General features: G+C 41.2%; 1 protein-coding gene across 2 annotated transcripts; it reads left to right on the forward strand.

The window, feature by feature from the left end:
- Positions 1–878: 878 nt before the first annotated feature.
- NFE2L2 (nuclear factor, erythroid 2 like 2) lies at positions 879–24,369 on the forward strand. Of its 2 annotated transcripts, none has more exons than XM_032114667.1 (5): positions 879–896; positions 18,934–19,203; positions 19,361–19,456; positions 19,808–19,987; positions 21,980–24,369. In XM_032114667.1, exons 2-5 carry the CDS (start codon positions 18,937–18,939, stop codon positions 23,186–23,188), a joined length of 1,752 nt encoding a protein of 583 aa, XP_031970558.1. In that variant the 5' UTR covers positions 879–896; positions 18,934–18,936; the 3' UTR covers positions 23,189–24,369. The 2 variants fall into 2 exon arrangements, with proteins under 2 accessions (XP_031970558.1, XP_031970559.1); XM_032114668.1 differs by lacking the exon at positions 879–896 and adding an exon at positions 1,066–1,281.
- Positions 24,370–26,271: the final 1,902 nt, after the last annotated feature.

Genomic DNA, 26,271 nt, shown 5'->3' on the forward strand with positions numbered 1-26,271 from the left:
TGCACTGAATTAACTCATTTCAATGGGAGTTCAGCTTGCTCTCTGAGTGATGTAGTTTACCATATAATGACAGGTGCTTTAAGATAAGACACTGCAGTAACTTGGTAACTCTGACACGCGTGAGGATGCCAGCCTGTGGCCTATCGGCTCTAAAGCATTCCGCCTTACTTCTGGCCATGCTCTGACACGTGCTTTTTTACTCCTGAAGAGTGCTGGGGGCTCTGGCGCGTTGTTAATATGTGTTGCATATTAAATAGCCGAAAAAGGCAAAAAGTTGACAAAATGGTATCAGGACTAGTACCACTGCCGCTCCGAGGGGAACCTCGCCTGGAGCTACCAATTCCAAACACTTCGTGTCTGCCGACCCCGAATCTCCCGATGTCTTTTTCGGCTGGTTGGACGGCTCGTTCGGGACCCCCTGTCCGGCAGCGGCAGCCGGCGCACACGGGGTTCTTCCCGGAGCTCTGCCGTCCCTCCGCGCTGCCCGCCGGGCTGCCGGCAGTGCTCCCTGCTCCAGCGCCGAACGCACCGGCCTCGCCCGGAGCAGCGGCGCTCCTCCACTCACCGACGGCACCCGGAGCAGGGGCTGCCCGGCGGGCGCGGGCGCTGGATCGCGGGAGCGCGGACGGGGTGCCCGGCACGGCCGCCGCCACTGCCGGGAAAGCCGCCGCCTCCGCGGGTCCCGCCGGCGCTGAGTGGCTGCGCGGCCGGGCCGGGGCGGAGCGGAGCGCGGGGGCGGCCACCGTCCCGGCGCGGCCCCGTCCCCAAACAGCGCTGAGAGAAGCGGCGGGCGGTGCCGGGCCAGCCGCCGCCGCGCCGTGCCGGCTCCGCCGTGCCGGCCCCGCCGTACGCCCCGGCCCCGCGCCATGGAGATCGAGCCGGCCGCCGCCGCGCAGGTGAGAGCGGCGCCCGCGGCCCCGGGCAGCGCGGCCCGGCCGGCGCGGCGCGAGGGGCGGGGCGCCCGTCACGAGCCCGCGGAGCACGTGGCGCCGCCCCGCCCCCCGGAACGCGCTGAGTCACGGTAGGGGCGGGGCCGCGCAGCCCCCGCCCGCTCCCCGCGGGGGGGCCGGGCCGGGCCGGGCCGGGCCGGGGTCAGCGAGGGCCGCCCGCAGCCGCCGCCCGCAGCCTCGGCAGCGCGCGGAGGGCCGGGCAGGGCGAGGGGCCGGAGCCGCCTCCGAGGGAGCGGCTGGGGAGGTGCCGGCGCCGGAGGGGCTGCCCAAACCCGGTGCAGCCTCGAGTCGCTGCCCCCGGCGGGCCCGAGCGCTCCCGTTCCGCACTCGGGTGAGTTACCGCCGCTTCCCGCTGCTGCAGCCCGGGCCCGCTACGGGGCTGTTGCACAACCACGCGCTGTCCCGGGGCGGCTCTGGGTTCGCCTTCGGGTCCGGATCAGCCTCGCACACGCAGCCCGAGGAGCCCGAGCTGGGCTGCCCCGGCCGGGGAGCGCCCCGGCACCTCCGCCTGCTGGAAACGCCCCGCCAGGGCTTTGGGCACAGAGCGCACGGGGCCGGGCTGGCCTCTCCTAGGGCGAATGTCCTGGAGGCTCAGAGGTGTTTGTGGTTTGTACTCGTGTGCTGTGGAGCCTCTTCTCTCGAAGCCTGGGGAAGTTCAGTACTGTTGTGTTGCAAACTAGTTGCACAAGAGCTATGTGAATAACTGAAAACATGCTTGAACTCCATTATAAATTTATATAATTGTGCTTTTCTTGGGCTTTTAAATAGAAACGTATCCTTATCAACAAAGTGCTAGGTCTAAAGAGGTAATACTTAAAACTTGTTCTGGATCTACTTTAATTCTTTTTTTACTGCAAAATTAAGACTCAAGTGTTCTGACGGTCTTCTAGTGTGTGTTGGTGCAATATACGCTATGCAGTAGAGTTTCATCTAACATTGTCCATTCTTTAGGATATATAAGTGGGTACTTCCTACAGGTACTATCACTTTAGCAGTATTGGATGTACCTTTTTCTGTTCATTGGATACAGTTCCTTTCAAGTCTTGGGCTGCTCATAGCTCTGCTTGGCCCATCTGTTTTTCTAGCCCTGGGTAGCACAGCCATGACCTCCACCTTGCCTCCTCAGTTTGTTGGAAAATACTGCAGCAAAAATCACTGTCTTGGCCTGTGCTACGTAAACACCCTGTGAATTTGGTTTTGCCTATATTATCCAGGCACTTTTGGTCTCATTCCTAAGGGACTCTTGACAGACCAATTCCTGCATGTATGCTTTTGTACCTTCTTCACCAATCCACTGTGACTTCTCTTCCAGAAACCTTGCTTTTGTTACTCGTTTGCCTGCTTTGCCAGACCCTCTCTACTAAGCCACCTGTTACACTTTTCCTATCTGAGCTCAGCAGCTGCTGGTTTCTTCTCTTGCAGACCTGCCTGAAAAGGCACTGTGTTTTTTAGATAGCAACTTATCATGATGTTTGATATACAGTTCTAAATGTATTCATTAAATGGAAAATTCACATACCCTGTACCATAAAATGTTCACTCAGAATGAACAAGGGGGAACACAATTTCATTTAGCCCCTCAGATTTTGCAAGGCAGCAGATGGGAAGGGTGTTCTTAGTGTCTGTGTGTCTGGTAGCAATTGTCATTCCAGTAAAGGTGAGTGTGCAGCGATTGATCGAACTCCTTAACCAGAGTGTAAAACCTCTGCTTTCAGCTACATACTTCTGTGGGAGTTAGCAGAGCTATTGCCTGCAATATTCTTGTAAAAAGTATTCCCTTGTTGTACCTTCCTGCCTGGAAATAGGATGCACCTCTGTATACAGAGGTGAGCTGAAACGTTGCTTACATGGACCTCAAACCATCCAAGAAAAAAGATTGCAATGGAACAAATGGTCTGGATGTTTCAAATCACACTTGTGAAGGCAGGACTTAGTAGCTGTTCCCTTCAGTAAATGTGAAGTTATTGAAATGGTTGCTTGTAACCTTGTAAAAAAGCTCAAAAAAGCTCCTTAGTTATTAAATTTTGACCCTCACAACAAGAGGGCAAAAAGAATTCCCTTTCCAACACAAATAATGAAGCTGTGGGTTACACTAGAGTGGAAGTAAGACTAATTACAACAATTGGCAAAACCAAGTAGACAAATAATTGAGTGTGCATGCAAGTGTATCTGTTAGGGTTTTTCTACCTAGAGAGCTGTCCTGAAGAGTCTCCAGCTCAATTTGTGTGATCTCTTCAGTCTAGAGGGCTTTAATGAGGAATTACACATACTTCTCTTTTTCTTGTCCTGCTGTATTAAATTGTTAAGTGAGTGGGTTTATTTTTATTCTCTAATAGCCTCTCATTTCCACATGAGGGCAGATTCTGTGGGAAAGTCAAACAAGTAGCCCACTCAGAGCTTTTTGGGTTGTTGTTGTTTTTTTTTTTGTTGTTTGTTTGTTTCTTGATAATGAGATTTAATAACTTTATTGAATAGGAATATCTGATCAAGATATTTGTAGATATATCTATTCATGTATGTATGTGGATAAGATTCAGAAATGCCCATATTTCTGAATAGATTGTTAGCTACTAAAATGGAGGACGGGTTTGGAGGAAGGAGATGAGAGGGTGGCACAAGCACTTCCTTAAGTAAAAATGCATTTATTTTGACACTCCCAGTAGTTCTGTGCTCGCTTTGATATCGAGCTGTATTGGTAAAGCTTTCTTTCCTTCAAAACTCACAAAAGAATATCTTTCAGTTAAGCCAGTGTTAGATATAATGCAGTGTAGCATGTTTGGCTGGAATGAACGTAGCCTAGCAGGAGCTGATCTTGTCAATCCATTGAGGAGAACAGCTAATTGGATACTGTTATTAGTGTAGTAAATATCCATCATATGAATCCTGTTCTGTAGCTTGTCTTTAAAATCTACCAAGAACTTAGTTGTATTGGAAACTGGGGGAAGTGCAAGTTCATTGTCTCAGAAAACCTGACTATCTGACTTGAAGAAATTAATTTTTAGCTCTCAAAGTTGGAAAAGAGATTGGCTTTGAAAGTTTATTGGGAAATGTTTGAAAGAGACCAAACTGGAACAAAAAAGAACACTCATTGTCTGTAGAAGGCAGCTGGATGTTCTTGTGTGCTTTAAAGAACTTGAGAAATTTTCATAGGACTGTGTGGGCGGTTAGGAAGGTTTGTGTACACTTCCCGCTAATGTTCATGGGCAAGAATAAATTTTGGCTGTCTCTTACTTTTTTCTTTTTTAATTGAAAAAAATAGAGATGGTATAATACTCATCCTGAATAAAAATGCAGTCGGTTATATATAACCCTGAAAGACAAGGAAGTGGTTGAAAATTATTATTGTATTTATTGTTAGACATGAATACCCTTTTGATTTCTTTTGCTTTCTTTACCTCTTAAATTTGCAAAGCAGAAAAATACTTGTTTGGTAGGTACTGCTACTTTCATGATCCCGACTGAAATGAATGTAGCAATAGCATCTTGAACATGCTTATTTTGTTAAAAAAATGTCAGATACCTTTGTGGAACATGCTGGACTTTGTGAGGTGATGTTGAGGAACACTAGAAGTGGAAGGACCTAAGTGAAGTATTTGTTCTAAGTAAAATCAATTCATATTATTCCTTACTTGAGTTTTTCATACATAGTTGTAAAATTTTGTTGTACTTGTTCCTTCAGTAGAACTAAGAAAACTCAAAACAGTGAAAGCTGTTGGAGTTTGTCTTTGAAAGTTTTTGGAATGCAGTAGACTTTGTAAGGAGAATGAAAATAGTCAATTGCAGGCTCAGAAAAGGGTGAACTTGAGGGAGAAAGAGAAAATATAGAAAGTCCAGATGAAGATGCCAGTAAATTATGCCAAGTGTACCCATACCTGTAACACTGGGTGTGTGATTGATTGTGAAGAAGAAATTAGTTGGATTTTTGTACCTAGAACACTGCTTCTTCCTTTTTTTTCCTCTTTGCAATTATAAAGATAAGCTTTAAAATTACTAAACCATTCACTAAAATTAGGCCAATTTGTGCAAGTGTGATGTATTTACAGTGATTGTCTTGGCTGAGGCCAATGCAGTGCAAGTTCAGACAGTAACCCATTGGCATGAATTAAATATTAATCCCCTGCTGATTGAGTCACAGCCAGCAAGAAGTCCTGCAAAGTCTCCAGGTTAATCACCTGGTTAAAGTTTGCTTTGGCCTCTATCTCATTCCAACCCTCAGTAACTTATTGTTTTAATATAGCACATTCCTAGAAAACTTGAAAGTGTTTGAAGTCTGTTCAGTTTTCTGACCCAGTTTATTATACCAAAGTTGGACTTTGCCACAGAATGCTGCTTTAGGTGAAGGGGAAGGAATACAACACGTTGGTCGGCTTAGTCCTTTTTCAGCAATAAACAGGTTTAATTGGTTTTGAAAACACGCTACCTCTGCATGTCTTTGAATATGGACCAATGAAAAGTTGTGGAGGAGGAGCTGGAAGTCATGACTTTGAATTTGTGTTATCCAAGGATGACTGATATACTGTGAACCACAATGCCGCTCAGGGTTGCTCAACTGCAATTCTTTTATGGCATATTTGTTTCATTAAGGTAAACAATTAAACCAGTGGTAAGAGCTGAAGGCGGCAGTGCTCTCTGTAGTGGATAAAACTGCTGAAAACCATGGAAGGGTTATCTGAAACAGACACCGGCAAATGCATTTCAATTAAAGATAGGCAATGTGTACTTTTAGCTTTCCTACCCTGTAACTGCTTTCTGTGCAGGAAAAGCAAAGCTAGTGACAGTCACACGTTAATTGGCAGGAGTAAGAATTTAATTATCTTGTAGCACTTAAGTTTTTCTGAAGTGAAAGAGCAGTATTACTGCTCTGTGCAGCACAGTAGTGAAGCAAGCACAGGGACAACTATTTTACTGTTTATGATTTATAGATACATATTTCTTAATTTTTCTTTACCATTCTTTAAAATAAGGAAATAAAATATACATTCCCCAGCAGATTATCTTGTTTTAATATTACTTCAGTTTTACTTTGACATGCATATGCCAACAGTGTCCATTTCAAATGGAAGCAAAGTCTCTCAGAACCATACATTTAAATTAAGTATTAATTTGGCACCATACCTTTAAATTAAATATTTATTTGGGTAACCAAGCAATCTGTAACAACATTTAGTAAGGATAAAAGTGTTTAATTATTTGACTGCTTTGGAGAGGAGCATTTGTCTTTATCTTATGAAGGATCTTCTGTTTTCTGTCCTATGCCATTTTGAAATCATGGTGAAATATTTTCTCTGTTTTCTTTAAGTAACACATTGATTTTTCAATGTAACATGTTAATACATTGGCTTTGTATTTGCCTCTTAATTTATATGTTAATATTCACTTTAAAATTCACTTTAAAATAATCAGGTGTTTTCATATGTTGTTCTGGAGATCTTGGAAAGCTATTAGGAGATCATAAGAGTGTTAATAACTCAAAGTTAAGTTACCATTGTCTTACCAGCAGAGTATAACTGCTGCTCAGTAGTATATTATTAAACCCTAGCACAAGTACTTATTGGCAAAGCTCTAGTAGAATGGGTATAGCTTAGAAATAAAATTTACGCGTCTGCAATTTATGTACTACAGATACAGTTGAAGTTTATTATGTCAGTTCGGATTTCTGATTTTGGCCTGATTAGCTGCAGTTTTTATACTGGGAGGAGGGAATATAAAACAGTGTTTGTTTAGCAAAGTTACTTGGAAGGTATTGTAAATCACTATTAATGTTTTCTATCTTTAAATGTAAACTAAACCATTCCTATAGGTAATGTCTTCATTGTCAATGCTGTTGCAGTACTGAGGGCGTTGAAACCACACAACTTTGTATATGTCTTGCAGTTAGACTTTTAGCCTAACTCCTGCAGTATTATTATTAGCAATATAGTTAAAAAAGAGAAGAGAAAGGAAAAGAAAGTTCCTTTAAGGTTGAAGTTGCAGCAACAAGTTATGTAAGATCAGTTTGAAACCATCTCTTTAAAACCTTTTAAGGAAGTATCTTCTGTATTGCTATGAAATGTAAAGATATCAATCTTTCTGTCCATGCCACTACTTCTGTCTTGCAGTTTCAAAGTTTTATTGCTGTTTGCTATATTGATTTTACATGCTGTCTCTTGTAAGTATAACAAAAATTCCAGTCGTGGAGACAGCTTGCGAAACAAAGTTTGCATAATTGAGAAATTGACTCAGAAGGAGCTTGGTTGATAGTGTGCCTGTAAGAGGACGTTTGTTTTATGATTAAGGGTGTGTCTATTTGCTGTGTTTGAAAATTAATATCTACAAAATGTTAAAGCAGTGGCTTTTCAACAGCTGAGTTATGTGAAAAGTTGCTATGACTTTGATTTGCTTCCTGCTTAGGTCATCACCACCGTTTAGCTGTAAAGAGATGATAAAAAGATCCTGGGGGTTTTTGTTTGTTTGAAACCTTGTGGTAAAATTAGTATCTTCCTACTTCTTGCTGTAATTATAGTGGAACAACTCTTGTGCTGCTTGGGTTTCCCAGTGGGAGATCCCCGTTCAGAATTCTCAGGCAGCACGTGGTTGATGCAGGTCTGCTGCTCGGAATGCTGCCTGCTCCCATGTAAGGTGGCCAGTTGTAAAGTTTGCTCTGCAGCTGGCCGCCTGGGCGTGGGCACGCTATCATTTCTTCTTTCTGCCTTCAGGAACTGTTTGCTTGAGTTATGTGCTGTTGGGTAAGAAGACTGAATTTTGTTCTAAATCAGGGTATTTCCAGTTGTATTGTGTGCAGTTATGTGACGAGATGACGTGTTCCACAATCAGCTGGGTAGCAGAACAATGGACAAGAGAGGATGGCAGGGATGAGTGAGTGGCTCTAAAGGCTGGTGCAGCTCAGCTCAGATGGGTAAGATTTTCAGATGCTTCATGGCTGGAAGGAGAGCATGGAGACTGTAGCAGCAGAGGTCATCCAAGATCTGTCAGTGGGACTATTCCATCCCAGTTTGTGACACTAATGCTCGACTTCACCGCTGTCACAGAAGGAGTCACTGGTATGTCTGCACCAGTGCAGACATGAAGTCATGAAGTCATGACTGCATCATGGAGTCATGAAGTGTCCTTGGTACAAGTGTGCTGTAGACCCTGATGCAATCTGCTGTGTATTACTTGACATGAGATGCAGGAACACGTTTTCTGTTGTATAACACGGACTTGTATTCACGCTGGGCTTTGTTTCTCCTGTAGATGGGTCTTGAGCAGATCTGTGTCAGCTGAGGAATTCCTGGAAGATTGTCTCACTGATATTTGTAAAATAAATCAAATGATAGCATAATACGAAAACTAGAACTTACATTTGAATCTAAAACGTGATTTCTGACAGGTGGTCTTCCACATTATTTAAATTTAATTCTTTGGTTCTGGAAATGCACATCATATTTATGTGCCTTATAGCTGTGTAGGTTGTAACAGAGAATTACAGCGCAGTGACTTCTGATACTGTGCTTTCTATTTTGGTTTTAGTATTTGAACTAGAATGTTATCAGGTTAATTCTTCAACTAGTATGAATTGTTGTGACTCAAGTGAAATGTTGTAGTGCCATGGAATGTGTGATCCTTTGTCATCTACTACTTCAGGAGTCTAGTCTTCACTGACCACTCTTGGGAATCCTTGCTCAGCTGACAGCTAGCGTGTACGTCTCTAGACATCTTTCATCTCTCAAAGTTTCTTTTTGTTGGCAAAGGGAAGAGTGGAAGCCACTTAAATAATAAAACTGTTAATGGAGTGCTTCAAATTAGTCTGAAAAACTCTCACTAAGGTCAGACCCATAGAATTATTTTTTGATAAAATGGGCTATGAATCTACTGTATAGTCCAAGGGGACAGACATGGAAGAAGCCCCAAGAAAAGTGGTGGGTGGTGGAGGCTCTTGATTTGGATGGAATGACACAGTTACTGATGGTTGAGTTCTGCAGTTTTGTTGCTCTTTTGAAGATATTGAGCATTACTTTGGCAAGAGGTATAAAACCATTTACCTACTCTGGTTTATGCCTTGGAAGATGATTTAGATCCTTCTGCTTTCAGAATTTATAAATTGAAAAGTGAGAGCTGGAATGCACCACACAGACAAAGCTTTAGTTTTCTACCCAGTTATTGTTCACTTCCTCAGTGGGTTTTCCTTTTTTAAGCAAAAGCTGTCGTTGTGGACAGAAATGATAAATTGACATATGGGTGCCTGACTTGTTGGGCCTTATTGGGCTTTCTGATTTAGTTGTTTAACTTTGCAGGACCTTCATGTGAAAGAGCTTCCTGAAGCCTTTGTGGGGGCCCATGACTTCTAGAGGCTTGCTTTTTTTGCAGATAAATGTGTGGATTACAAGTGCTTAAGAAAATTAGTAAAATCTACCCTTGCTTCATTCTATGAAAGGATAATTCATGTATCTTGGTGTGGCTAGAGAAAGGGGAAAAGCTATACAAACTCCTTTAATGCAAATTAAATAATGATTTCTAGGATGCATCATGTAAATTTAGGGAGGGTGGTTTTGGTCATCAGTTCACAGTTGAATGGTATTATTATTGACTGAAGTATGTGACTAATGAAGGCTGTTCACAGTGTCAAACTAAATTCATAGTGTCATTTAACCGTGAATTACTCTTTTGGAAAGATCTTGCCAGCACAGCTAAAATGTGCCCTACTGGGTATACCTTTCTCAAATCTGTTACAATTCTGTACTGCCCAGTGGTGAGCAGTTGAATAGCAATGTATTTTTGATCTCTTTCCTGGGTTTGGTTTCTTTTCCCCTTGCAAAAACTAAATAATAAGTGTATTAGAGACTGAACACTCCAAAAAAACCCCCGACCCTGCTTATTTAGTCAGAACTGTGCACTGACAATGAATTCCCAGCACAATCTATATGGATTATGTATGTGAAAAGGGCACGTTAATTGCAGGACTGACTCACAAGAGTATTTACCACCTGTGCCCCACAGACTGCAGTGGGAACTGTGTACCTGTGTACTCTGCCAGATGTGGGCACATCTGGAGCAAACACTATTCCCTGCAACATAACCCTATTCTTAAGCTTTTAGTCTTAGGTAGTACTCTTGGCTGATGAGGTGTTCGTATGGAATTTCCTTGATGCAGCCATAGTAGATGTCTGTGTTTGTGAAAGGGGGCTGCTGGGTATGTGCTGGCAGGACACTGGGTGAACCTCATTGCTTTCTAACTCGCCCAGACAGTCTAGTTGCTTGCCATTGTAGTTTGGTCCACAAACAATAGCAAAGCAAGTTGCTTGTGAGATCGTGAGGTGGAAGTCGACAAGATGTGTAGAGCACGCAGTGTCCACATCCAGGCCATGGTGCAGCTGCAGTGACCCAGCTGGTGCTGTCCCTGTAACTTGCCCAGCCATCAGCAAAACGACAGCTGGAAATGGGGTCCTTACACTAAGGTGCCAATGCGGTCAAAATGTGTAGTACAAGGAAGATTCTGAATAATCCTGGAGAATATATGGACCCTCAAACAAACACACAGTTTTCATGTTGGTTTGAAACCTGCTTTTCCAAAATGTATGAAGCAAGAATAGTGGCTAATAGGTTATAATCCAAGATTTATACAACTTAATAGATGTTACTTGCAGTCGTTTAGGTTCTTTTCTCTGTCCCTATGTTCCTTTTGCTTCCTGATTTGTTTCATTGGACAAAAGAATGTGCTGTAATTTGACTGCATCATGTTTCCCAGATGACTGAGCCATTATTATAAACAAATCCTCTTGTGTATAAACTAGTGAGTATCCTGTGGCAATGTCTGCAGAGTACATGTTTGGCTGGGTACAGCAGAATAGCTTGAAGATAATAATTTAACAGGTAGCTGTTTTTCAAGTAGTGTAGGTTCAATACAGAAAATAAAGTGGGGCACAAAGGCTTTTGTGTTCCTATGGTTAAAAGATCAGCAGTATTTTTCTTATATTATTTCTTTACATATTGGAGGGTTTTGTTGTCATATAAATGACAAAATTCAATAAATGCCTGTTTTATTATGATGCAGTTTTAACTTGGGAGAAAAAAAGAAACGCAAACATAAATAAAGCATTAAAGTCGTATTTCATTTCAGGAAAAGCTGGTCTATCTGAGATGGCTGCTGTTTGAATGCCTTTCAAAATGGAGTTACGTGGTGCAGTACATGGTGATTTAGACAGCAGCTACAAAGTCGGCCACAGCAGAATCACTCACTTTACTTGTTAGGGCAGCACAGCAGAATTTTGTTGATGTATCAAGCATGCAAAAACAAATAGACAGACTAACCCAGTCTTAGAAAACAATCCTGTATTTTTGCTAGCCTCCCAATTTTATTATGCAACTTGTGTAATAGATTTTAACTTGAATACATATTAACTTTTTGTGCTTATTGACTTAACTTTGGAATGCTGCTGATGCAAGATAAAGAAATAGCAAGTCAATAACTCTGTTAAGCTGAAAGAGGGATCCAGAATTTGAGTGGAAGGGACTGCAGCACTACCAGCCAAATATACTGTGGAAAAGTGATAGTTGGATTAACACAATATAATTAAGACCGAAAAGGGAAAAACAGAACCCATTTAACCAAAACAGCAAAGCTCTGAAAACATGTACGGCTCATTGCTTTAAATACAGATGTTCCAGAAAGCACTCTGGGATGTCAAAAGTTTTAGGACTAAGTTTGAAGAAGTGAGATGACAACCATGGACATTTTTAGCTTGTTCTGAGCAGCCAGGGTAATACTTATAAATATGGGCATAATTCAGTTTATTCAAGAAAAATTCATTGTCATCAGTTCACCATGTTGAACCTTACTCTGTCTTTTCCCTTTGACTAAGGCATAAATAAGGGAATTTGGAGCAGATACACAATGCATGTTTGATCTGGTCCTCAGTACCAGAGGATAACTTTGGAAAAACCAGGTACTGGGCAAAGAAAATAAGTACTAATGTCAGACTCAAGATTTTGCTTTCTGTAAGCCATGCAAATGAGACAGTGGGTTTGGAATTTTTTTTTTTTTAAAGTATGTTGAGGTGGGATCAGTCTAGACTTCATTCAGCCCCTGGAAACCAGCACTCCATATTAAACTCCTACTGTTTTAAACCTACCATCTAAAATATGTATTGATTAAACAATTTAGAAAAGCACAGCTGCCTCTGGAGTGTCTGAGATCATGAAACAGTCTTCTGCAGAAAGATCTGCAGCACTGAGCAAGAATCGCCTGATCTGTTGTACCATAAATGGTCTCCTCAGGGCAGACCAAATGTGGTAGGAAAAGGACATAGATGTGTATTTCTGGCTATTGATGATGAGATTGATGAGCTAGAGAGGAGAGTGTTGCTCCTGCTGCTGTGCCCCAGGCTGGGAGTGCTGTGAGGCACTTGCACATGTCCAGTGTTTTAAGGAGTGGCAGGGAGGTGGGGATTGATTGATTTTGCAGAAAAAGAGAAGACTTGCCAGAGTGAAGAAGTAAACTCTTCTGTGTCCTTCCTTTTCCTCTTCTTTGCTGTGTTTCTGATGGTGTTTTTCTTTACCTGCTTTGGTCTTGCTTTACTGTTAGCATTAGGATTTTGCAGATCTGGGAATTGAAATTGAGTTAGTACTTTAATGACCATAAACAGCCTTCAACAGGTATTTTTTATTGCAGTTACATTCTTGCTCTTCAGGCTTAAAGAAACTTGTCTTTTCACTATATGGGGTGTATTTTTTATGAGGTGTATTTTTTCCCTGGCAGTTTGCAAAGCTTGCTTGCCATGGGATGTGTAAAAGAAAGCCATCATGTTGAGAGCTGTACATAACGTACAGGCTTAGCCTTTGCTGATACCATTCCTAAATAATCCACCTCTGAGAGAAGTTGTTTCTGGAGTGAGGGTTGGGAGAGTGGGTGAGTAGTATCCAGAGTTGTACTTCCAGCCAGGCAGAACCTCTCCCCATCTTTGTCAGAGTGATGCCCTTAGACAAGGCTTGTTGTGAATGCTGGACAGTCCAGCCAAGAAATTTTTCAACTAATCTAATTTATAAGAGTAGATCCTGGCAATTTTGCATTTATTAAGAAAGCATGCTGGAATACAGTGGGAGGTACAGTTTGAAATACGAGATGCGTGTTAGGAGAAAATAGAAATTTGCATACATACACTTAACATTTCAGGAACTGATCTCATCTGGCTCTGTTGGGGCAGAAGAATGTCCCAAGACGGATGGTCAGCATGAACAGCATTTAACAGGTTTATTTTTACAGACAGGGAGTGAAAATTCTCTTGCAATATCACTTCTTTAAAGCTAGGGCTTTTCAACCCTTTTTGAGTCCTTTCCTAGTTAAGTTCGCCTGCCAGGGCTTTAAGAGTGTTTTGTGGCTCAGGCATCCAAAGACTTTAGGACCAGGAAGAGCAAATGGGCATAAAGAAAGAGAAGCAGACTGGTGTAGTGTCAAAACATACTGGTTTAGTGTCAGTGCAGTCCCACCAGTATTAGGTGGCACAGGTATGAAAGACAGAAAAAAGACACCCCCTTACATCCATCCAAGCACCTTGTTTTCTCCCAGATTTCTTAGAAGGTCTTGGTGAAAAATATGGTAGAGTTGACAGCTCTGCAGCGCAGTCAGGATTTGACCTTGTGTATTCACAAATCACAGGCTGCTGTCATGTGGCTTTGTTTGACAGCTGTCTGTTCTGTCACACTTCCAAACCCTGAATTCAGATGTCTGAAATTGCTGTTGTACCCCTCTGCCCGCCAGTGTAAATAACTTCTGTCATTCCCTTTCCCCCATTCTTCTCAATTGTTTTTAAAAAGTTTGGGTGTTGGGCTAACTTCATCTGCTTTCTGTGCCTTCTCTTAAGCGTAAGGCTTACGTGTCCAGAATTTTGTTCTGTAATTGTAAGCTGTAATAAAGTAACTTACCTTGAAAAAGATTTAGAGAATGAAACTGTAGTTACAGAGATGCCAGAAATCATCTGAAAACATTAAATTATTTATAAATAATTCTTAAAAACTACTTGAAAAAAATCGGTTTCTCCAGAGGATGAGACATTCAGCTGTTGCTTCCACTGTGCTTTTCTTAAGTGGTCAGATGCTTCCAGCTCCTCTCGTACTTGCCTTATCACTTGATGGCCTCCTTTTCATTCTTGCCTTGAAGTATCTTGGGTCCTTGCGCCTGCGTCACTTCCAACACGTTTTTTTGATTAAAGCAAAAATGTAAGGTGCCTTTTTGTTCATTCCCTTCACTTTCTGGAAAACAGATAAGAATTGAGGGATACTTTGCCCTGTCTCCGTGAGTAAGGTGTAGGAATGCTTTCCTGCTCCTTGTGCGGTGCTGGTCTGAGCTCCCTGCTGGATGCAATGGCCATTGCTTCTGTGCTCTTCTATTGCCTCATGCTGGCATGTGAAATCATCTGTCTTCTTGGGGTTAGGTGCTAACAGATCATGGGAAAGGAAAACAAATCCTTGTCTGGTGAGAGATTCTGCTCACGTTATCTCAGTTTATGGTGCAAAAGGCATGATTTTAAGAGGTAAATGCACAAACCCCACAATGTGCTCTGTATCCAGGGGATAGCTTACAGTGGGTTGAAGGTGCTGAGATACCATGTTGTTTCTCTGCTGACACTTGGGGTGCTGGATGTTTCCATTCTAGCAATGCTACCTGTAAATGGCTTATATTCCAAACAACACCAAAACCAGTCAGATAAACCAGACAGGGATGAAACAAAAGATCAGCATTTTGTTTAAAGCACGGAAGTCAGTCTGTGAAAGTAACATGGAAACAGGGTCTCTTTCCTTTGTTTACCCTTCTGCAAATGTTTGCTTAGGAGCAATAAGAGTTAATTGTCAAACTTTACAATGAGATTTTCTCATAAAATGTATAACAGACTCTGCCCAGATGGCAAATGCTGATATGTAAATCTAAAACATGAAAATTTCCATTGGGGGCCAGATGGTGGCTTAATGTGAATTGTTTAACATTTATGTTTATCTTATTAAAAGTGCCTTTGTATGTCCAAAGTAAGCTATCAGTGTGATAGGAAGAACATATCACTAAATGAACAGAAAAATCAAACCATCAGTACAAGGCACCTCCTGCTTACATGGATCATGGGAAAGCAAAGCATGTCTTCTGTTGAGAGAAGTTGTTTCTCTGTCTTCAAAATTGCAAAGAAAATGTTAAAATCAAATCACTGTGTGTCTGCTTGGGAAAAATCTTAAACCTGTACCATTTTCTCTGAAGTTAAAAATGCTGGACAGCAGTGGTACACAAGTTGAATCCCATAACGTATTTGCCCTTGGCCTAGGCGTTGGTGTTCAGCGGGAAGGAGCTGAGCTCCAGGCGCGGGGGAAGCACCGCAGCTGCAATCCCTCCTGGGCACAGGCCTGGCTCTTCCTGCGCGGCCTCTTGGCTCTGCCAAACCCATCATTTCCTCTGATGCAATCCAAGGAGTTGCACAACAGAGGAAAGAACAAGCGGGCACTTGTGGAGGCTGTCACATGAGGCTGTGCCTTTGCAGTAAATGTGTCTGATATTCAGGGAAGTGGTCAGCCTGGCTCTGCAGGGCAGCAGCCAACTCTGGGTCAGATGAATCTTTCACAGGACTCTCAGTGCACATGTTCCAGTTTGGATGCCAGTCTGTGCTCACTTGTCCCTCCAAATGAGTCTTTCTGAGACCAGCACATTATGTTGAGGCACCTAAAAACCAGCAGGTCACTCTTGCACAGGAAAGCCTTTCACAGCTTTAGTTTAAAGACTCCAGGTGTCAAGTACACAGCTACTTTTGGGATACTTTCACAGTAGAAGGGGAAAATTGCTTCAGTGATGAACCGAAAGTAGAATGCTTGCCTATGTGGGTACCTCTGTGTATGTCTGTGCTGGTGTTCAACAAGGCAGGGAAATAACTTAAAGAGGAAGACTGTGGGGAGGCTAAAGGAACAAAATTGCAAAATGTTTGCTTTAGACTGCAAGGTTTTTTTAAGAGTTCTTGGCCACTACCTCGTGCTTGTGGTTGTGATTCATTCCTTAGTGAATCACTAGTCGATGTTGACTCCATTAACTTTGATCTGAGGCTTTGGACTAATGACCAGAATATTATTTTTCTTGAAAAGGGCGGTATTACTAAAAGCATTGGCTGAAATCATAGATAAGTGTTTTAAGTGGCAGGTTAATATTTAAATCAAGTGTGCTGTTAGATACTACATATCAGCTTATTGACCAGAAGAACACTTCCTCCATGTAGCCCATTTATGCAAAGAGTAATTAGTTGAATTGTTATTCAAAGTTAAGACTAATATTGCTGTAGTTATGTACACCTTTTCAAACTGAAAATAGGAGGGCTCTTTTCTAGTTACATGGTGGTAACAAAAATAAAACAACTCATCCTTTTGGTTTTAAGCATCACTAACACAACAACTAAATAAAATTAAAAAGATGCTCCTGACAAGCATTGCCTTCCAGGGTAGAGCATGAGACTGTTTGGCAGAGCTCAGCTCTTTGCCAGAGATAAAACACTGACCTAAATACGGTCCCTTGAGAAATGGTGACGCAAGCCAATCAGTGCTGTCACATTTATCAAACAACAGCTCAAGATCCTGACAATCCTGATAAGCGGGCAAGCATATTCATTCAAAAAAGAATTCTGGTTGCTGAACTGATTGCTGCACACACACAGAGGCAGTGGTGTACAGCCACAGCATTTTCTTTGGTCGGCTGGTGTCTTTGGGGACATCTCATCCCACAAAGGAGGCAGCACCCAAAGCTACTTACTTCGATCATGAATCAGTAGAATGGCTGACACATGTAATAGCTGGGTCTTGTGTTTTTGTACTAAGGCTGTGTGGATTCTCTTCTTAAGGAAAATGTGTTTTGCCTTCTGTAGCTCTTTTTTTTTGTTCACTTTTGTTTTTCATGGTTTAACCTGAAACTGAGCACCAGTTCTGATATTCTTGTACAGCAGTCTGTTGCAGCTCATAAAGGAAAGCAGCTCTGCTAATTCACAGCTTTCTGCATTATATACACACAGGCACACACAAAAAAATCTTTTGAGTCACATTTTTAATGGTGCTTTGTAAATGAATAATTCAGAAGTGAGCCCTAAAATCCAGATCCTGCAGTTTTATCCAGAACATATTGCAAATGCTCAGAGACTAGGAAGCACTTTTGGATCTGCTGCAGAAGGAGACACTGAGCAGCTGGTAAACTACTGGCCCTTAATGAAGCTATACCATATTGCAGTATCTCCAATTACTGCAGAACTTAATTAGTTTGTTTTACCCTGCCAATCTGGAAAAAACAAACATTGTCTTGGGCAGCCACTGTAATAATTTCAGCTTCTTCATTGCTGGCCATTAAAGCTGAGTTTGGTGTCTCCCAGCAAGGTATATTAAATATGTTTTAGATTTGGAAGTGCCTGCATTGTGTTACACAAAGATATTTTATGTAGTTACCCAATTTTAGTAAAAATACATTTTTTTAATTTATTAATAGAAGTCGTTCATGCCAAGTGAAATGAGGACACTGAATTGGTTTGTTCAAATGTGGACTTGGCCTGAAGCTTTTTGCCATAGCTGTTGTACAGACATGATCATTTTGAATGGCAGCGTGAGTTGGCATGCAGGTTACTTTGCTTTTCTATTTGAAAATAACCTTTAGAGAGAAGGGAATGTTTTAATTTGATACGATGGCAAAAAAATTGTATCTTGGGTGTAGAGCTGCTGAGTGAATCAGGAAGGTTCTGTTTAAATGAAATGCAGTGTTTGGTGTATTACTTGTAGGGTGTTAATCTGATGAGGATGACCAACACTGAACATTATTTTCACATGCTGCCCAAAGGGTAATTTTAAGCATAATGAAACATGATGTAAAATCAAAACCTTCCAGGCACCAGCTGAATGGTTGGCTGGTTGGTTGGTTGAGAAATGTGGCTACCAAGTAATAAAATTCTATATCGGCAGGCATACAAATTGATAAATTTTGGATGTTAGGTTTTCTTCATAGAAGAAAATACTCTAGACTTCAGCCCTAAAAATATTGACTATTTGAACAGTAAAAAACAAAAATAAAATAATCTACTAACCCCCTTGCCCTCCTCCCCCAATAAAAACCCCTGATGCAATAAATTAAAAGTATTTGTAGACAAAGCAAATAGTATCAAACAATTGCTTTTTCCTAAATAGCAGAATTTCATTTGTCTCCTGAAACACTACAGGTGCAAGGGCAACTGATTTCCAAGAAATCTAGGTCATTGTTAGCTGTCTGACAACAGTGGACTCTGATGAGCCAGGGGCCAACTGGTTAACAGTATCTGAGACCTTGCGACCACTGTTTATACTCAGCTGCTCCAAACCAACCACATTTAGAACATCAACACTGACTAAGCTTTAAATTACAATTTCTAGTAAAAGTCTTAATAATTGTCTTGAGTGCTAGTGATGTTATGTCACTTGGTGTCTTTGAAACCAGATTCTCTGCCATCTCTGAAGCTCTGTTCTGCTGATCTTTAAGATCATTAATATTCCAAAATGCATTTTGCAGGATGGCTATTATTGTTACTTCAGGAAGCCTCCATCATGTTTCTTAGTCAGCTTTTGCAGTTTTACGAGAACATGTGGAAAACAATGTGCACGGTCAAACTTCCCAATTTCTCTCTTTTCTCATAAAAATTACTTTCTTTGTGACAAATTCATTCTGTATCTTCATATTTTTTCTAAGTTGAAAAAGAAGAATATATTTATCCTCTGGCTAGTTCCTTTATTACCTTACCAGTTGTAATAAATTCTCGGTTTCTATGAGCCTGTGTGTGGGCCACAGAAACCAAAGCACCAGGTCACACACTTCAGAAAGGTCATGTAGAACCATATTTTATTTTGGTAATTTTGTAGGATTAAGAGAATAAGTTTCAGTTACGTAAGTCTACCTATTTGACACAGAGATTAAAGCTTTGCTGTTGTTCTAAACCAGGTCTGCTGGGGAGGAACTTACTTTAAAAAAGCACTTCTGTTGCAGGACATGAACTTGATCGACATCCTTTGGAGGCAAGATATAGACCTTGGGGCAAGACGTGAAGTTTTTGATTTTAGTGAGCGACAGAAGGAGTATGAACTCGAGAAACAGAAGAAACTTGAAAAGGAAAGACAAGAACAGCTCCAAAAAGAGCAGGAGAAAGCCTTGCTGGCTCAGCTGGAGTTAGACGAAGAGACAGGTGAATTTGTTCCTGTGCAGCCAGCTCAGTGCCTTCAGTCAGAAGATACTGAGCCATCCGGTGTTTTCTCACAGGTAAACTTCAGTGTTCTGAGTGTGTTTAACCCTTTTTCCGTTCACAGGAAGCATGATACTCGTGGCTGCCTAAAATGAATTTGCGTGTGTTGCTGTAATGGAAGATCCTCAGTTATTCAAAGACGCAGTAACCTTTTTTCATAACTTTCCTATTTAGGCCACAGAGCCTTCAAAACCAGAAGCAGAGGCCTTGTCCTTTGATGACTGCATGCAGCTCTTGGCAGAAGCATTCCCATTTATAGATGAGCATGAGGTAAAAATGCACAGTACCGTGGTTTCATGGGTGGTCTTCCACAGGGTCAGTCTCACATCTTCTCTAAGATTTGTCTTCAGCATAAGACTTGATTTGTGATCTGAGTATTTTCCTCAAGCTGGCTCCAGCTGGCATAGAAAGCAGTGAGTAGGCTTGAGCCTATTTTTATATTATTCCATTATTTACAAAAAAAGAAGCTTTTCTTAAGAAATACCTGTTTGTTCTGCAGAAATGGTAGAACTCCAAAAGCTAGATTTTTTGCTTTGGAAAATGCACATCTAGTTTTTTGAATGAGTTTTTTAGTTATCATTGTTTTGTTTGGCTTTTTAATTTTTTGCTTAAACTTTTCAGGCTTCTTCAGCTACATTTCAGTCACTGGTTCCTGCTCAGGTCAATAGCAACCCAGCCTTCATTTCTTCTGATCAAGCTCAGCCACCTGAATCCCCTGATCTAGTTCCAACCACTGATGCAGAGAATATGCAGAACATAGAGCAAGTTTGGGAAGAATTATTGTCCCTTCCAGAGTTACAGGTTAGTATGATAAGCACCTGAAAAGCAAAGCATGATATTTTTGGAGGACTATAGTATTTTGGAGAAGGCAGTACAATAGCATCTGAACAGATGGTGATAATGACGGGTTCTACACCTGTAGGGTGCTTATAACAATATGAGCTTTAATTTTTTCAAAAATAATATCTTGAAAAACATGTAGGAAGAAGGAAATGAGTTGTTTATGGATAAGCCTTAATGAAACTTCTCAGTCAAAACTTCCTCTTGTTTAGCAAGTCACTGTTTGCCTCTGTGTGCAACTTGTAACAGCGTGATCATGGTTAAAATTCAGCTGCTCAAAAATGGACACTTCTGAGTCATGGATCTACAACAGGAATTGTTTTCACAAGTGTTATTTTAAATAGTAGGGGGCTTTTTGGCAGTGTCTGTGTGAATATGATTACTTTTGATTTCAACTTTTATCTAAGGAAAAGGTTTTTTTTAAAGCTGATAATAGAATATATATTTAGGTACACAAAAGAGTCAGGTATATTTATATAAATGCTGTTTATATATATTCAGTAAGAAAAACTTGTGTAATGTACACGAACTGGATATTTCAAAAGAACAAAAAAATCACTTTGCTAATACAGAGGATATGTAGGGATTTTTAGCCTATCCTTATATTTCTATTTCCCTTATATTTGACTATAAAATTGAATAAATTTATTTTCAAATATAATACTGTAGAATGTTATCATGCTTTCCAGCATGATGCTGCTCTACTTTATGCTATTAATACAAGAGATGATTGCTGATACGCTGAATCATATTTCAGATTGCTGATATGATCTGAATCATATTTCAAAAAAATTAAGTGAAAAACTTGCAGGAACTGAGTTTTTCCTGCCATTCTACCTTTTCCCTTCATCTTTTTATATTTTTTATATTTTTCTAGTTTTCTAACCTGATTACTGTGTTAGGCTTAAAGGACCCACATAAGTAACAAGGGCAAGTGGCTGTGAAGAGGCAGCAGTGATGGTGAAAATACATTAAAAAACCAAACTAAAATAATTTATTGCAGTAATTCTGAATAGTAAGTGAATAATTTTCTGGAAAAAAAAAGATAATTAAATGGAGGGCACTGCCTTTTACAAATTATGTAGAGAAATGGAAAAATAGAGCTCTCACGTTCAAAATCTTAGCTTAAACCTTGAACAACCTCTAGTTAAGTAATCAGTGTGTGGACCCTTCTTCAGAGAAACAGAATCATTTTGATAATTACCTGATTCCTGGGGGACAGCAGGCCTGCTTATTTCAATTTCAGTTAAGCAAGTGCCCCACCCCATTGGAAAGTTGTTCTTGTAGCCTGTGAAAGCCCATCAGTGGAGCAGTCTGATGCCAGCTGTTAGGGTGGTGTTAGCCAGCTGAGCAAAAGTGTGTTTGCCAGGCTCCATGTTAGTACTGTTCTTATTCACCAAGAATTACATTTCTCTCTGCTGAACAGCTACTTCATTCAGTAAATCCTAGAAGAATCTTGCTTTTGAGGAACTGCGACATGAAATCAATAGTGTTAGAAGTAATTGTTTAGTATAAATGCTCATTAAGTCTTACTGAGGAATTCCACATTTCTGTACCCATGCCATTCCTAGCAGTGGTGCTTGTGAGAAGTTCAGACCTGGCAGCTCCAGGATCCCCACAAGCAGTTACCAGAACAGGAGGGCCTCCATGCAGTTTCCATAACACATTGGAATGGGTATCTTCAGCATCTTGCTCTGAGCTTGAGAGGCTCTGCTCTCTTAGTCTAAGCAGCTTTGTCTAGAACAAGTTATGTTGTGCCCTTCCTTTGGTATCTGTCATCTTCCTTGATTGCCTCTCCACAGTACAGGGGTGCTGTAGTCATCTAGACTATAGCAGTGTTATAAAACCCCTTTGTGTCTATGCTGATTGCCATTTAATGCTTGTGGGTTGTAGAAAAGGGTTTTATCAATTGGAGACGTGTTGCTCAACTTCTCCCTTGCATTTCTCATCTAGTGCCTGAACATTGAAAATGATAACCTGGCTGAGGTGAGCACAGTCACGAGCCCTGAAACCAAGCCAGCAGAGATGCACAACAGCTACAGTTACTGCAGCTCATTACCTGTACTGAAAAAAGAACTTAACTGCAGTCCAGATTTCCTGGATGGTATGGAGGGCCCCTTTTCGGGCATTTTGCCACCAGAAGACACCAACCCGCTGAGTGTGAACTCTTTAAATGACACGTCCCCTTCAAACCCCGATTTCTGTGAGGATTTCTACACCACCTTTATTGATACAAAGGCGAACGGTGATGCAGCAGCAAGGAACACTATCAGTCAATCCCTGGCAGAGATTCTAAGTGAACCTATTGATCTTTCTGACTTCGCACTGTGTAAAGCTTTTAATGGCAGCCACTCAGGGACCAGAGCAGAATGTAACGATTCTGACTCTGGTGTTTCACTGAATGCAAGTTCCAGCGTAGCATCGCCGGAACACTCTGTGGAATCATCTGCCTATGCAGATAAGACTTTGGGTTGCAGTGATTCTGAAATGGAAGACCTGGATAGTGCTCCTGGAAGTATGCTGCCAAGCAGTGCTAGTGTGTACTCTTTGCACCTCCAGGATCAGGTGTTTTCTTCCTTAGGGCCAAACACTCAAACACCAAGTTTGCCATGCACAACCACACCAAAGAAAGAACCCCCTCTGGCTCCCAGCCAACCCAAAGCTGCATTCACAAAAGATAAACCTCCAAGCCGCCTTGAAGCTCATCTCACAAGAGATGAGCAAAGAGCACGAGCTCTGCAGATCCCTTTTCCTGTTGAAAAAATCATCAATCTCCCTGTTGCGGACTTCAGTGAAATGATGTCTAAGGAGCAGTTCAATGAAGCCCAGCTTACCCTTATTCGAGATATACGCAGGAGAGGCAAGAACAAAGTGGCTGCTCAAAATTGCCGTAAAAGAAAACTGGAAAATATAGTAGAACTGGAGCATGATTTGAGTAACCTAAAAGATGAGAAAGAGAAATTGCTTAAGGAAAAAGGAGAGCATGACAGGAGCCTTCATCAAATGAAAAAGCAATTTACCACCTTGTACCTCGAGGTCTTCAGCATGCTACGTGATGAAGATGGAAAGCCTTACTCTCCTAGTGAATATTCACTGCAGCAAACTAGAGATGGCAATATCTTTCTTGTTCCTAAGAGCAGGAAGTCAGGGACTAAACTTTGAAGGGCAGTACAGCTGGCTACTGCTCTCTGAGTTACTATTTTTGTATCATTATCATGATAGTTTCTACTGTGAGGTGGAATGCAAAATTAAGTAATATTTGTCAAGTAAGTCTATGCAATGATAATTTTAAAGTTGTTAAGTAGTTTATGGAAGATGCAAGTTGATAATTAATCATGTAATGCAGATGGGCATATACAAAATTTTGAATCTGATTTTTATAACAGACATTTCCTTCTTACAGCACCACTTTGATTAGTTTCCATATATATGTAAATATTTAAATATGCCATATTTATATACTGTTCCTATCTATTGTTATATTCATAGATTTATTTGGTATATATATAAATGATTTTAGCCTTCTAAATATAATTTCTTGCAAGACAACCAGGATGGCTTCTGATATTTTTTATAAATATGCAATAGCGTTTCCCATTTTTCTTATACATTTATACTTGCTTTATATTTAATATATTAATTTAGTATAAAAGTTGACACTCAGTGTTTGATTTTGCTTTATCAGCTCATTAAACTTTTTTAAATCTACTTCATACACATTTATTTCCCTAAAGAAGAGAAAACCTCGCTAGTTTTCCAAAGCTAAGTCTTCATGTAGCATAATAACCAATCACACAGCAGTGTCAGCATTACTAATGCTTCATTCAGCTTCATTTTAATAACCTTCGGAAAGACCATGTAACACAAAGTTTCAAGTCTATGCTAAGCTTACATTTTTGTTTTCCTTGAACACTATGTAAATTCATGAGATCTTTTCTCCAAAGGCTTTTAAAATCTGATAAAGCATTGTCAGCATTATGCCTTTTTCCAGCTAAACTTGCTGTATGCTTTTGAGCAATTCTCCTAGAACTACACTACTGTGCCTCTGACTTCAATCAACGAGCATCACTTGTCCCTGCTGTTACTTTGGTGCTTACGGAAAACTGCAGTCTAGCAGCCAGCCACCTGCACTGTTTGGAATCTCTGCTCAGTGAATTGAAAAGCTTTGTGGAGTTTAAATTATTATTTATAAAAGAATAAAGAATGGGCAAATAAATAGCATTGTTTTGTTTGCTACTCAAAGGAACGCATTTTGGATTTTTTCAATACAGAAAATGCGTAATTTGTAAGACGTTGATCTGAACATTAAAAATTTTATCTTCATCCCTGTGAAAATTCTGAAAGGCATGCTTGATCTGAAGTGATTTTTTTCTTGCCACTGAGGACCTATATCATTTTAGGAATTTATCTATTGCAATGTTATGCATAATGTCATTTAAATAGATAAAAAAAAAGTTGCTCTGCAACTTTATTGGTACGTATTTCCAAAATAAGGAAATGGAGGTGTCGAGAAAGGGTAGAATAGGACCCACAGAGATGGTTTAATAATACAGTAGAAGAGGTTTAAAAGAGGGATATCAGATTAGGAATCCAGCCTTCCATTAGCTCATTATTCACAAAGTTAGGTTAAGTAAAATGATACAGGTTGTTCCTGAATTCAGTCTTGATGTGTTTATTCCCAAACTTCTTAACTGTGCTGGAGTTGCATGTCAATCAGAAAGCCTCTCAGCTGGCTATGAAAGCTAGAAGAACAATTTCATATCATCCCAATTCTACATCATATCACTTTTTATGGACCTTTTGAGTGTCCTCAAAAAAAAAAAAACCCTGTGCATTTAGGAAGCAGAGAAAGTATTGTTGTGTCACGGGCTGCTGTGAAAGGATTCCAATTTCCAGCTGTTCTGTGTTGCTTGCTGCTTTCATACAACACTCCAGTGCCTGCAAGCCTTCTCACCTGAACAGCAATAATTGGTTTGGAGCCTTCAGTGATGTAGGTACCAGCTTTGGTTTTCCCCAGATGCACTGAATGGCAGATTATCTTTTACTGCTTGGCTGGCCACAGTAGCATCAGTCAGTGTAACTTCACAACGAACTTTTGGTTTTATTACCCCAAAACTTTGTCACCTTGTCTCCATCTTCCGTGAACTCATTTACCAGTTCTGAATAGCAGAGGCACCTGGTGCAAACACGTTCTTCCTGCCCCTCTGCCTTGGCAGAGCAGGGGGAGGAAAAGCAGGGCAGGAACAGCTTCACCACAAAGGTAGGTTTGTTCCAGGGCAGTGTAACACCAGGAGCCACGATCCTATTGACTACATCGTCTTTAAAAGGCAGGGGTACTGCCAAGTACCAGGACCAGAAAGAAGTCTTTGGTACTTAAACCTGGGACTTGCAGGTGTTCCAGCCCTACCTACCTGAAGAGAAAAAGATTTCACGAGGCTTCTCATACAGTTACTTGCTGCAGACTTTCAAGTGAGGTTCTGCCCTGCAAATTGTCTGTGTCTGACACTGCAAATACAGTGGAGTCATGAAAAAATTCGGCTCAGCTTTCCAGCATCTCATGAGTACTAGGAACCTGTTGCATCAAGTACTAACATCTGTGCTTTTGCAGAAGACACTGGAAAATGCAGATCTAGGTGATCCAGCTTGCACCTTGAGGCTGCTTACCTGACCTTCTGTGTGAGCTGTGTGCCAGGCCATCCCCCTGCCCCGTCCTTGACACACTCTGAATGCAGAAACACTCCTCTGCTTGGAGTAAATGGTCAGCAATAATGGTTGAAAACCTGGAGACTCGATTTAATGGACTTTATTTGCTCTAGACAATTTAGCTGGTGCCTGGCTGTCCTACATCAAAACTGCTGCAGCAGCGGGGGTTATCTTCCCTTCTGATGCTGTTAAAATGTGCCTTCCAGCTTTGGCACCAGCACTGCTCAGGAAGGAAAACCCCAACAATTGCCAAGCCTGGCTGAGCACTAGGGGAATGCAAGACACTGCTGCCATTTAAAACAAGAGGACTAATCCATATTTGAGGATGGCAATTTTAGAGCATAGGCATCAAGGAGCAAGCACACCGAGCCATGGCCGCGGATAGTCTTTCAACACTGATACACAGTAACTCTTACACACAGGCAGGGCTGATGGCAAAGCACAGAGCACCTAAAGAGCTCCTGAGTTCCCCTTGCCATTAACTACACTATCAAATGTCTGTCAGAGAAAATTCTGTCTACAGCTACAATAGAAATACTTTT

Source organism: Corvus moneduloides, chromosome 7 (assembly GCF_009650955.1).
Source record: "Corvus moneduloides isolate bCorMon1 chromosome 7, bCorMon1.pri, whole genome shotgun sequence".
NCBI lineage: Eukaryota > Metazoa > Chordata > Aves > Passeriformes > Corvidae > Corvus > Corvus moneduloides.